Genomic DNA, 12,509 nt, shown 5'->3' with positions numbered 1-12,509 from the left:
GAATTTATAGAAAATATATTGATGCTTTTGCTCTGCCAAAAGATGTTTTCATTGCGTATTTCAGATTGCCAAAATTTATAGTTATTTTAATTTGCGATGAACTGAGAGAGTATTTGGAGCCACATTCAGAAAACAAGAACGCAATTTCTACTGAAAGAAAAGTTATACTATTATAGATATAAATTGTAATTGTATGCTTTAAAAATGTAGAAGATAATAAGTTTATCAAGCACATAAACTTTCTTTATTTAACACAAATATAGACATCCGATAAGCTTCTACTCGATTTATGTACAGCAAGAATTACGTTTACTTTAAAATCTAACAGTTGAATACCTTACCAATAATACTGTGAACACAAAAAGGAATGTCGTTCATTATTACGCGAAATTCACACTACTGTAAAATAAAAATTAAAAATATATATATAACTATAAAATAGCTTTATAATATCTTTTTCAGTAGCTGTACTACTACTAATGTGATACTTTCAAAAATAAGTTTTAGCTCAGAGGAGCTATTAATTTCGTTTTGCCATTTTGTGGCGTTTCACTTTTCAAATCGTTGCCACCAAGTATTATCGCACTCTATTATATTTAAAGAAATTAAATAATGAGGAATCTGCAGAATGTATGAATGTTTCTCGCACAGTGATAAAACAACGCTACCTAGAGCCATGAAATTCTGAATAACGTAATCCTCCATCCTAATATAGGCATCTGGAGGCTCAAATTTGGAACTGAGAATTTGATTTATCTATTTCATATTTTGTAAAGCATTTATGAGTTTTTGATTAAGAAACCCAACGATTTCAAAGCGAGCAATGGCAACATTGTACAGAAAAAAAACATTTTCATCTCTAGCGCGGGAGATTATGTATCGGAAATTCTAAAGATATGCTTTTTTTAAATTATATGATATTGCTGTTGAATTTAATTTTATGCTTTAAGTGCGGAAAACATGATATTTAATAAATAAACATAACACGCAAAACGTTAAATAATGGCCCTTTGGAAGTAATATAAAATCTGAAGGCTTTCAGATTTATTTATTTATTTATTATTATTATTTTTTTTTTCGTGTAATTTTATTACGTTTTAAAACTGGTTTCTAACTGAGGACTTTCTAAGGGAAACTGGCTCGTATACAAGTTACACATGTGGAAAGCCACAAAAACGCCGGCTAGCTCGTTCCCGGGATTCAAACCTCGGACCAAACTACCTGCGTTCAGCGACTCTACCGCTCGGCGGCTGGTGGGCTTGTTAGTAGAATTATACTGCATTATTATTGTATTATGCTATAAAGTAACAATGCTATAAGACTGAGGGTTTATTCATGGAATAGTACTTTTGTAACCTATTATAGTATTAAAAAATCATTGTTTCTTTGCAAATTTAACAACAACAAAAAAAAAAAAAAAAAAATACTGTTCATAGCATTCTCATTTTTATATTGTAAAAGAGATATTGATTATTATTAGTTTTCTATTTAAAATGTGTCGAAACGCTGGTTTGACAAGGACTTCAACTGCAAGAGACCTACACTGATTATTTTTACTTTAGTACTTACACTGTGAAAATATTACTATATTTTAATTATTTTCACAGAATAAAATCTTTTGAGAAGGAAGAATATTTAAACTGAGCAGTTCTTATATATAAAAAAAAAAGGTGTTAGTAATTGTGTGACAAAAATTGCAAAACGAATTAATCACACATACAGGATAGATTAGTTTAATTTTGGTTATATATTTTATATTGAAAAAATATTTTCTTTCATGTTAATTATAGAATAAATTATTTAAAATAAAGCATTTTGATGCGTGTGTGATAGTTGAATGCAGCAGCAATCGGCCATACTGTAATAGCGAATGAATTTTATTTCTTTTCCTGAAAGAAATAATTTTCATAGTAAATGAAAATAAAAAAAAGGGAAGAAATATTAAGAAAGAAATATTTTCTTTCTAATTTATTATGTAAAGAAATATTTTTCCAATAGTAACTGTAAAATAAATTGCGGGAAAACAGTTTTAATGTAAGCATGGAAAAAAAGAAAAGAAAGAAAAAAAAACTTAGTTTGCTATTAGATTGTAATGCAAATTAATCATATTATAAATTTAAATGATTAAAATTGTTTATTTCTAAAAGGATTTGAAGTAAGCTTAATTCATTTACTTTTATCTATTTACCATTGCTTTCGTGGTATCCCATATCACTCTTTATTTCTTAGCTCTAAATTCCTGAGTTAAGTTTTCCCTTAAAAAACGGAATTTTCCTTCACATAACACAGCAGCATATTCCGCTGCGTGTTGGTCATAATACTGTTTTGTGCAATTTTTTTCGAATTACAAATGCAGCGTGTGAGTTAGTGAAATAATGGGAGAATATTCCTAGAACTTCAGCCAGCGCGCGCTATAAATTTCGTCACTCGTCTGTACTGCGATTGGTCTAAAGCTCCTTGAAGCCTTGTCCCCTTTCAGTAAAGTTAAATGGACCCACCCGCCCACCAACTGAGGACCACAGAATGGCTTTCTCCGATAAGTTGTTGATAGCTGTCCATACCGGTTTGAGTCAATATTGTTCGCTTAAGTTGTAGACAGATCCAGTGATCATAGAATAGGCGTCCAGGAACTGGCAAGAGCAGGACTTTAATTTCCTGCTGAAAGCCAGTATAACCCCAAAGTTCCAAAGCTTTCCATTATTTCCTTTTTATTATTTGCACTATCCTACACAAGCCACATGCCAATGAGCCTATTAATCGTAAACTTTTTTCTATCCGCTTTTTGCTTTAATGTTTGTATTGTGTATAAAAAAATTATAAAAACCAAAAAAAGTATAAAATATAAAATACAAAAAAATTATAAAAACCTAAAAACTTATAAAAAGATTATGATACTTAAGTTTTTATTATCTTATCTCTATCCCTAAGCTTTCTCGAGCCTGTGGCTCCCTCTATTGAGCATCAAGTAAATCACTTATGCCAAATTTTTTCCTATTTCTGCTCACTTTTAGTAATTCTGATGTGGAGGTAAATGGTTTTGAACCATAGGCACTCCGAAATTTGCAAATCATTGGCATTGGCTTTCCATTATTTGAAGTTCAGATTTTGAGCGTGAAGGTGCATTTGCCCCTCGCTCCCTATTTTAACTTCGCTCATTTTTCTTGTCCTTTATGCTTGATCAGATAGCCTGGCTCAGTAAAAGTAGGCGGCCAGTGCAACTCTGATTAAAAATCCAGTTATAACCACGTGCAGTGCTGATAAGGACCACGTGTTTCTGAGACTCCTTCTCCTTTATTTTCTTCTTTCTAGATATTTCTTTCTCCTGATGAGGAGGGACCTTTAGCTGCCCTCGAAATCGATTGAGTGTTTCATTATACCTACGCTAAATACAAGGTTGCTTTTACGATTTTGATTATATAAGGTATATTCTCCCTCCTTTTCTGCATGCCTTCGTGGTGTAATGGTAGCATACTCAGCACGTATTCAAGGGCTCCCGGCGAGGGCACTGCACGTTTTTCACGTCTTCTGCTTCAGAATAACCTAATGACTCTACAAAATACAAATTTTATATATCTCAGTGTAGGAGGAGAAAATCCCTGAAAAATTTTGAATGCGAACTCTGTGTTCCCATATTATAATGTGAATTGTACTAATTAAATTTCAGCTCTGAAATTGTTAGTTTTTAGTTTAAACATTTTGTTACGCCAAAAATCCTATTAGCATTCAAACAAAAATCCATTTAAAACTAATCTTAAAAGTATTTCAAGAAAACATTATTTAATAATTATAAGAAAACTGAGAATTGCTTAAAACTGCATAAGCAACGAAGCACAAACATGAGAAAAATGAATAGCGCTTTTACCACAGTTAAAAATTAGACTCAAAATTAATTATAGCTAGATTATAGCTTATAATTTTAGTACTACATTAGAGTTACAAGTCATGAATCAGGTATAATTCATGCACAAGTGCATTTACTGTTTAATTATCAGCAGTGTGTCATCATTTGGTAGGAAAACTTAGCTAAAAAATAAGTAAAGAGTATACATTCTTAAATCATTTTTTTTATTTATTTATTGAATAAAAATATTACCGCCCGCCACATCTATAAATTTAAAATAAATTTTACGTTTAATAAAAAAAAGTTTGTTATTTGTTCCTTGTATTTTTAATCTTCATGTTTCACTCCAATTTGCTGACGAATTTCATCCATGATTTCTGCTAATTTTATAGAATCCTCTAATGGCATAATTGAACTCTCCAAAACTCCTAAAAAGAAATGTATGTGAATATAATTAAATTTAAATAATACAGGGAACGGTATTTAATGTAAGAAAACATATTTGTGATACGTAGCAACAGGTGCCACTGAATAGAAGAAGATAAATCATTGTCTTGGAAAATAAGTTTCAGAAAATTAGCCGCATTTTTCAATATAGTGTTTTGGAGATGTCCTCTTTGGCGATCAAGGCATTGCTGCCATCTTCTAGGACACTTGCCACGATGTAACAGTCCTGCGAAATATACAAATTCTCCCAATGAGTTTATTTCACTTTTAAAGCTATTTATGTCAGCTTAGATGTGAGTGAAACCTAGAGCTTTGAAATACTTTGATGGAAATAAGTCTAATAAAGAAAGCTTCAAAAAATTGAATAAGAACTACCGGGTATCATCAGAATGAAAGAGAAAGCACCCACGAAATGCTGCAGACTTCTTTTGATGGGGATATTTGGATGCTCAAGTTTTCTTTCACGTTCTACTTGACATTAGGACCACCAGCTGCCCAGTGGTAAAGTCGCTGAACACTGCTAGTTCGGTCTGGTGTTCGTATTCCGGCAAGGGCTGGCTGCATGGGCGTTTTAGTAATTTCCCTGAATTTAATATACATATAGGAGCTATTTTCCTTAGAAAGTCGTCCAGGAAGGCATCATTTCCTTTAGGCAGCCAACCTTCGAGTGCTTTGCCATAATTAAATAAAAACTCCAACCTATTTTACATTAGCAATTAAAAATGCAAATTTCCTTAGAAAGTCGTCCAGGAAGGCATCATTTCCTTTAGGCAGCCAACCTTCGAGTGCTTTGCCATAATTAAATAAAAACTCCAACCTATTTTACATTAGCAATTAAAAATGCAAATTAGTCATGAAATTTGAATGCTACCTAGGATAATAACATTACAGGAAGTTTATCTGGAAGATGACAGCAATGCCTTAATAATCAAAGAGGATATCTGCAATATGTTGCAGTGATTAGGTGTTTTGTGAATACAAGACACTAGCTTACCTAGCCATGTTCAGCTCTGTAATAGTATTACTTTTTTAATGACTAAAAGTATTATCCTGTTTAATTCCTAAAAACGAATAGGTATGGCTATTTTACTCTAATCTCTTACTTGAAACTAGGCCTTTCAAGGTTATCGCAACTCTCCTTTCACTTATGCTGGTAACGTGTGTCATCATCCGCACAGAGGGAATATGGGGATTTTGATGAATTAAAGGGTTCAACTTTTTCCCTCAGGAATCATTGCCATGCTTATGAGTCATGGTTTGCGGGGGGGAGGAGAAATTGCCTTGGAGTGCCTGTTCTAAAATAACACAATAAAAATAAGTCCCCATTGATTTCTGACATGAAAATTAAAGTTTTCAAAATCAAAATTACTGAATACATAAGTATTTATGTACTGGTTTATAAAGAAAAGTCAGAAATGATCCTTTTGATTTACAGGAGTTGGACAAAAATATGGAAACGCCTTTAAAAAAACATGTTTATTTGCTTAATATGGTGTAGGAAACCCGTTGGCATCCAAAACAGCTTGCAGTCTTCTCGGAATGGATAAATACAGTTCCTGTATGTTTGCCAAGGGAATATTATACCATTCTTCCTGCAAAACGGTGGCAAGTTCAGATAACGATGTTGGCGGTGGATAACGAGAACGCACTTTCCGTTCCAATGTAGACCACAAAGGTTCGATAATATTCAGGTCTGGTGACTGTGGTGGCCAGGGGAGATGGGACAACTCATCCTCGTGCTCAGAAAACCAGTCCTGGACAATGTGAGCTGTGTGAACAGGGGCTTTGTCGTCTTGGAAGACACCATCACCATCGGGGGAACAAAGTTTGTACCATGGGATGAACTTGATCGGCCAAAATGTTCACATAAGTCTTGGCAGTCATGTGCCCTGACACAGTTATCATGGGGCTAGCAGAGAACGACGATATGGCTACCCAAACCATAACAGAACCCCCACCATGTTTCACTCTTGGCAACAAGCAGTCTGTATTATAGGCTTGAGATGGCGTTCTCCAGACGTAAACTCGGCCAGAAGTGGGAAACAATGTGAAAGAAGACTCGTCAGACCATATTACTCGCTTCCACTGCTCTATAGTCCAGGCTTTATAACTTTTCCTGTTACGGGCATTAGCATCACTGATGAGTGGCTTCTCAATTGCAGCACGGCCAGCAATTCCCTGTTTATGAAGCTCCCTTCTAATTGTTTTGGTACTCACAGGGTTCGGTAACACAACATTCATTTCAGCAGTAACTTTTGCAGCTGTGGTCTTATTTTTCGTCACAATTGCCCTTAATGATCGTCTGTCACGATCACTCAGGACACACTTTCGTCCGCGCTGTGATTTAGCAGATGATGTTTTTCCGCTTTTCAAATATGCGGAATAAATCTTCGATACAGTACCTCTTGAAACACTAAACACCTCGGCTACCTTGCTTACGGAAGCACCTACCATACGTGCTCCAACAATTTGCCCACGTTCGAAGTCTGTTAACTCTGACATAATGCAATGACAACCTCACGTAACAGTACTCCGACAACAACTGAACTGTTTAGCACATTTACGAAGTTGTATAGGTGGCGTCAGTAGTCCAAAACGGTGGCAAACGGTCACCTACATATTTCATTAAAATCAATCTTTCTTTTCAAACATGCATTTCACAAGGTGTTTCCAAATTTTTGTCCACCCATTGTATCTAGTTGTTCACTCATAATATTTCTTTTTATATATTTAGTGATTCTATAGATCTCAAAATTTATACCTCATATAATAATGAAATAATGTAATGTCAATTTATGTCAATGCTGATAAGAGAAAAATTATTTTCCTTTTTTTACACAAAGCAAATAATAATGGTTTTATATGGATTAAAAAGATCGCATTACCTTTTTTTAGGCATTCTCTAACTTCAACAGCTTCATATCTGAGTCCTGAACTATGAATATAATTGCATGGAACTTTGGTGTCTGGTAATGGAAATTCATAAGTTTTTTCTGGTGTTTCAACAATTACGGGACACCACATGTTCTTTGGTAGCTAAAATATTTTGTATGTTAATTATACAGTATCAGCAAGCAGAACTTCAAAATTTCTGTTGTAATCAGACAAAAACTATAACAACATTTCATTCATTGTAAAAACGAGAGGGCAACTAAAAGTTAATTTTTGCAAAAAAAAAAAAAAAAAAAAAAAAAAGTCAACTAAATAATAAAAATTATATACATTCAAGGTTATTAATTTTGCTGTGTGTTTTATTTTTTGAAAAATAAATTTGTCTATTGTTAAAGGAATTTAAAAATAAAAAAATGACTTCAGTATGAAGTACAAATAATGTGAATACAAACCAATTTCTCTTCTTTAAAAAAGTCGTAAAGTCGTGATTAAAAAAAAAAAAAAAATCTGAAATGTTTCAGATTTTAAATTACGTCCAAAGGGGCGTTTTTTAACATTTTGTGTGTTACCTTTCTTTATTAAATATCATGTTCCTCGCACTTAAACCATAAGATCCAGTGCAACAGCAATATCGCAAAATAGTTTTAAAACGAGCATATCTTTAGAATTTCCGATACAGAGACTCACGCGCTGGAGATAAAAATGTTTTTTCTACACTACGTTGCCATTGCTCGCTTTGAAATCCTTGAGTTTGTTAATCAAAAATTCGTCAAAGTTTTAAAAAATAGGAAATCGATCATAAAACAAATTTCAAATTTCAAATTTGGTCTTCCACATGCTCATATTCGTTGGAGGATTACGTTATTCAAAATTCGATGACTCTATGTACCGTTGTTTTATCACAATACGAGAAATATACATACATTTATGCAGATTTTTCATTATTTAATTTCTTCAAATATAATGCAGGACTCTAACATTTTGTGGCAACAGTTTGAAAAGTGAACCGACATTTATGAGTCCGACGCAAAATGCCAAAACGAAACTAATAGTCCTTCGGGATTCAAATCCCTTTGGACTAAAAATCGGGAAGGATTTTGGTGGCGGAACTTGAGATATTTGGACTAACTGGAACTAGAAATACAGGGTGGCCCAGAAGTCACTTTACATTTTGAAAATTAAATAACTTTTTTTCTATTAATATATTTCTTTTTCTCTTTTCAGAATTAAAAAATATAATCCCTGGAAATTTTTGGCATGGATAAGTTTACAACAGAACAACGAGTGAAGATAATTGAATTTTACTTTGAAAATGGACGGTCAATTGTTGCAACGCAAAGATCGTGCCATTTTAATGTTCGACATCCCCCTAGTAGGCCTGCAATAAGGAACTTAGTGACGCGTTTTCAAGGTTCAATTAGTGCAATCTTTAAAACCAGCAGACTTTCAGAAACGAGTAAATTATGCTGTCAGGTTTCAGAGAACTGCAAGAAATGACAATGAGTTTATTCACAAGTTGATCATGGGAGATGAAGCTCATTTCCATTTGAATGGACATGTGAATAAGCAAAAAATAAAAAAGAATTAATTAAATACAGTCATTTAAGAAAAAGTTATTTAATTTTCAAAATGTAAAGTGACTTCTGGGCCACCCGTTACATCTGGATTAGACATCTTCATAACTGTGGCTTCAGCAAAGTGCCAGCACGTTTTTCAAGTAAGCCGCTGTCCAGGGCGTCTAATCTTCGTAAAGATGATTTTGCATAAAAGCTTATACACGTTAATGCATATTAATTTCCTCTCTGGGAGAAAATACCAACCTTTATAAAGGTGCGCGCATTTTATGCCAGGACACCGCTTTGCAAGTCGAATTTCCATTTCCTTTTTAATACGAATAGCAAATTAAAACCCTACTTGCAATGCATTTTTATGTAGGGACACAGTTATAAAAGCTTTTGCCATTCCCGTACAGTGGCCGATTTATAAAGTTATTCGCATCTTTCCTTTACAACGGGCACCGTTTAAAGCCGTCTCGTTAGAATATGCGAAAATCTAAGTAATTGTATTATTTAAAATAAAGTTTCTTATACTGGGGGGGGGGGTCGCGGGACCTGCAACAGGGAATCGCCAAAAATTTTAGCAGTTTTTATATTTCTTTAACTTATTAGAATAATTTTACAATCACCAAATATTTTTACACAATGTATCTGAAAGTAGATAAAGATAAGACAGTACAGAAAAAGAAAAAACGAAAACGTTTCGACGCATTCCCTTTTTAAATACAAAGTCCGTTTTACTTGCTTTCCACGTGACACTGTCATTTCGTCTGTTACTTATTTAAAATTTTCACATTGTTCTATGTCTTAAATATAAAAATTAATGACCTAATACTGCAATAGTATATTACAGTACAAGTGAAAAAATTGACAGTTTCACTCACGCGTGTGTCGAATTTGCGTAATCCTTATGGGGTCCCACAAAATTTTCGTAAATGTTATTGGGGTCCTGGCGTCGCGAAAAAAATCTCAATGATAAAAAGGGGTCGCGACTGAAAAAAGTTTAAGAAGCCCTGATTTAAAGTAATGTTAAGGGATAGAATTTTGTTTACTCTTTAACCGTATTTGATTTTACAATATGCAGTTAGCAAAATAAAACACAGTTGAATTCTTTTAATACAAACACCAAGAAATTAATTATTCTTAGCTTCTGTAATTTTTAGAATGCTAAACTTCAACATATATCAGCTAATTGATATATATAAATTAACTGGGTTAAACTTCATTCTCTGATCCATCGCCAGCGGGAATTCTTCAAAACTGCACAGAAACCAAGTCGTAGTGTCACCCATAAGATGCCCAAATTCTTTGGCCCAAGGCCGATACCAATGACAGATCCGGTCCTCGCCACGATAAAACTCGTAGACTTGTTCTGATACCGTCAGACAAGTGAGACAAGTCGCAACAGAATTTTAGCAAAATATAGTATATTTCCCATGAATTCCAGTGGCGATACTTAATTGAATCTTGCTTTAGTAGAGAACGGAAAGTTCGTTTTCAATAACGTTCAAATGTCTCCAGTTACCGTCAAAGACAGTTGAGTATTCCAATTGAACATTAATTACAATTTCATTATTATCTAAGTTAAATTTTCCTAATAAGTGAAATAAAAGCACATGAACATAGAATACTAACAGCCATTTGCATATATATTTTTTTAACCTTTTGCATCTTCTAAAATCTCATGACAGTAGCAAATATATCATTAGCTTGAACGAAAGTTAATAAGCATTACTTAGTTCGAGCGGTTGTTCACTTTCGCTGTTCCTCGGATAACTTGTCAATTTTCTCACTTTCCGTCAAAAGTTAAATTGTTTCCATGTCATTATCACCGTTCACGAAATGATCTAAATGAAGGCTGTCTTGATAGCAGTTAAAGTCTTTGTTTCGTAATCATTCTGATAATGATTATGAAAGATTTTCTATGTTGTCCACAACAGAAATTATGGTATTTTCATTCATACAGAAATTAGGAAAACAGCTCCAGATGATTAAGTTTCACACTTTTCCATGCATCATCTAAAAAATAAAGAGCATCAAATGGATTTAGTTCTAGCTGTAATTTTTTTCAATCAACATAAAGTTAAAAACATTAAATGATGAAGCATTTGTAACTTCTAACGGCACCTTGAGCCATATACTTTGCCAAACCCAAGTAGCTTTTAGAGCAGGCCTGGCCAACCAATATTGTTCCACGAGCCACTTTGATGTTCAGGAATTTTACATTATGTAAACATGCTTTTAAAAAATATAATACTAAACGAATAAAACTATTGTTATATACTATATTCAGATATAATGAATTTTTAAAGCTTGTTGAGTATTTGTTTATCCTTTGCTGGAATGCCAAAGAATATGCGTTGAACTGACTAATCTTATCTCGTAAAGTTACTATGATTTTAACTAAAAATGTCACCAATGCGAAGACATGTAGTTTGGTTTGAAGTACTGATTCTTGAAAATAATATGCTTTTATCGGGAAAGACATCTTTTATAACTGCTTCCAAACAGTCCTTTTACCAGTTCACCATCCGAAAATAGTTTCATTTTCTTTGCAATCAACATGGCAATACAATAATTTGCTTTGACAATGCTAGATGGTTGTTGTAATAATGAATCAAATATCGTTTGCTGAGGTTTCAAATATTTAAAACACAATTAATTTAAAACTTTTTTCTTCTTCACTGAGATTTACATACTTAAAATGTTTTGTCTCATGATGCCGTTTAACGTTATGTTGCTTAAATACAGCGACCGTCTCTCTTAAAATTAAAGACATTAATTTTATATTCTTCATTGTGAAAAAATAATCTTTTCCACAACGATCATTTAATCTTTTGTTTTCATCGACAACTTTTCTTTCCTTAGAATTCATCTTCTCCGTTTTTGTTCAGTTACTGTTCAAGCCCCAGTAAAAATACCAATATTTAATAACTTTTTTAAAGTTCACTTGACACTTGAAAATTTATAATAGCTTTAACCAATTTAACGTTATATTAAATTCTTATTAATTTTTTAATTTACTTGCATTAGTAAAAATATAGTCACTTCAATAAATTTCAAACTTTCTTCGGATGTCTTCAGATGTCACTTTTATTTAACTTCAGATGTCACTTTTATTTATGTCTTCAGATGTCTCTTTTATTTAACCAGTCACGTAAAAATCTTAACAAACGAGAACTTCGACACCAGCTCGACAACTATTTCGCACATACGCAAAAAAAGTATTAAGGCTGGATCTACTTCGACACTAGTTCGACAGCTATTCAGCGCATGCGCAAAAAGGGTATTAAGGCTGGATGAATAGCCCTTTGTAAAATAAACTTAGAGTATATTTTTCCTTCTCGGTCTGACAGAGCCACTCTTGTTTTGGCAAAGGTTTCGTTCTTAGAGGTTATCCCATCTAGCGACGTTTCTGGACGTCCACAGGACGTTTCTGAGAAATGAGATTCTGGTAACACTGGATTAAACGGGAGGATTCCTTGAAGAAAAAGCACCTCTGGAAGCGAAGCTCCGCCTAGCTACGGAAGCGATGTACCGGCTACGCGGGATTTTTTGACACCTCGCCGAAAATGTTTTGGCTAGAGCTCTGTCCCTCGTAGAGATAACCAATCAGACGAAAGTTCTGCTTCTGAAGGATCACATGATCCTAATCTCAGCGATAATCGATTACTGTTTGGCGTTCAAGTCTTTGTAGTAACTGAAAATTGTAACCTAGCTACGTGGGTTTCTGATAATTGTCCCTTTCGACATCCAGTCCCACGTAGCGGAAA

The 12,509-nt window shown here is 33.6% G+C and overlaps 1 protein-coding gene across 2 annotated transcripts in view; it reads right to left on the bottom strand.

Moving 5' to 3' along the window:
* Window positions 1–4,044: 4,044 nt before the first annotated feature.
* The window catches only part of LOC118202030 (trans-1,2-dihydrobenzene-1,2-diol dehydrogenase-like), a 109,855-nt gene continuing 101,390 nt past the window's right edge, over window positions 4,045–12,509 (bottom strand). For both annotated transcript variants that reach the window (XM_085818166.1, XM_085818165.1), the window contains exons 7-8: window positions 7,174–7,324; window positions 4,045–4,269 (exon numbers count right to left, since the gene is read on the bottom strand). In XM_085818166.1, coding sequence (XP_085674292.1) covers window positions 4,169–4,269; window positions 7,174–7,324 — 252 coding nt within the window. In that variant the 3' untranslated portion in view covers window positions 4,045–4,168. The remainder of the gene's footprint in view (window positions 4,270–7,173; window positions 7,325–12,509) is intronic.

The sequence above is a fragment of the Stegodyphus dumicola genome, chromosome 6 (assembly GCF_044657685.1).
Source record: "Stegodyphus dumicola isolate Sdum_Otavi_A_Nest chromosome 6, ASM4465768v1".
Classification (NCBI taxonomy): Eukaryota; Metazoa; Arthropoda; class Arachnida; order Araneae; family Eresidae; genus Stegodyphus; species Stegodyphus dumicola.
Note: the sequence above shows the minus strand (reverse complement) of the source record. Positions and strands in the feature narration are given on the sequence as shown.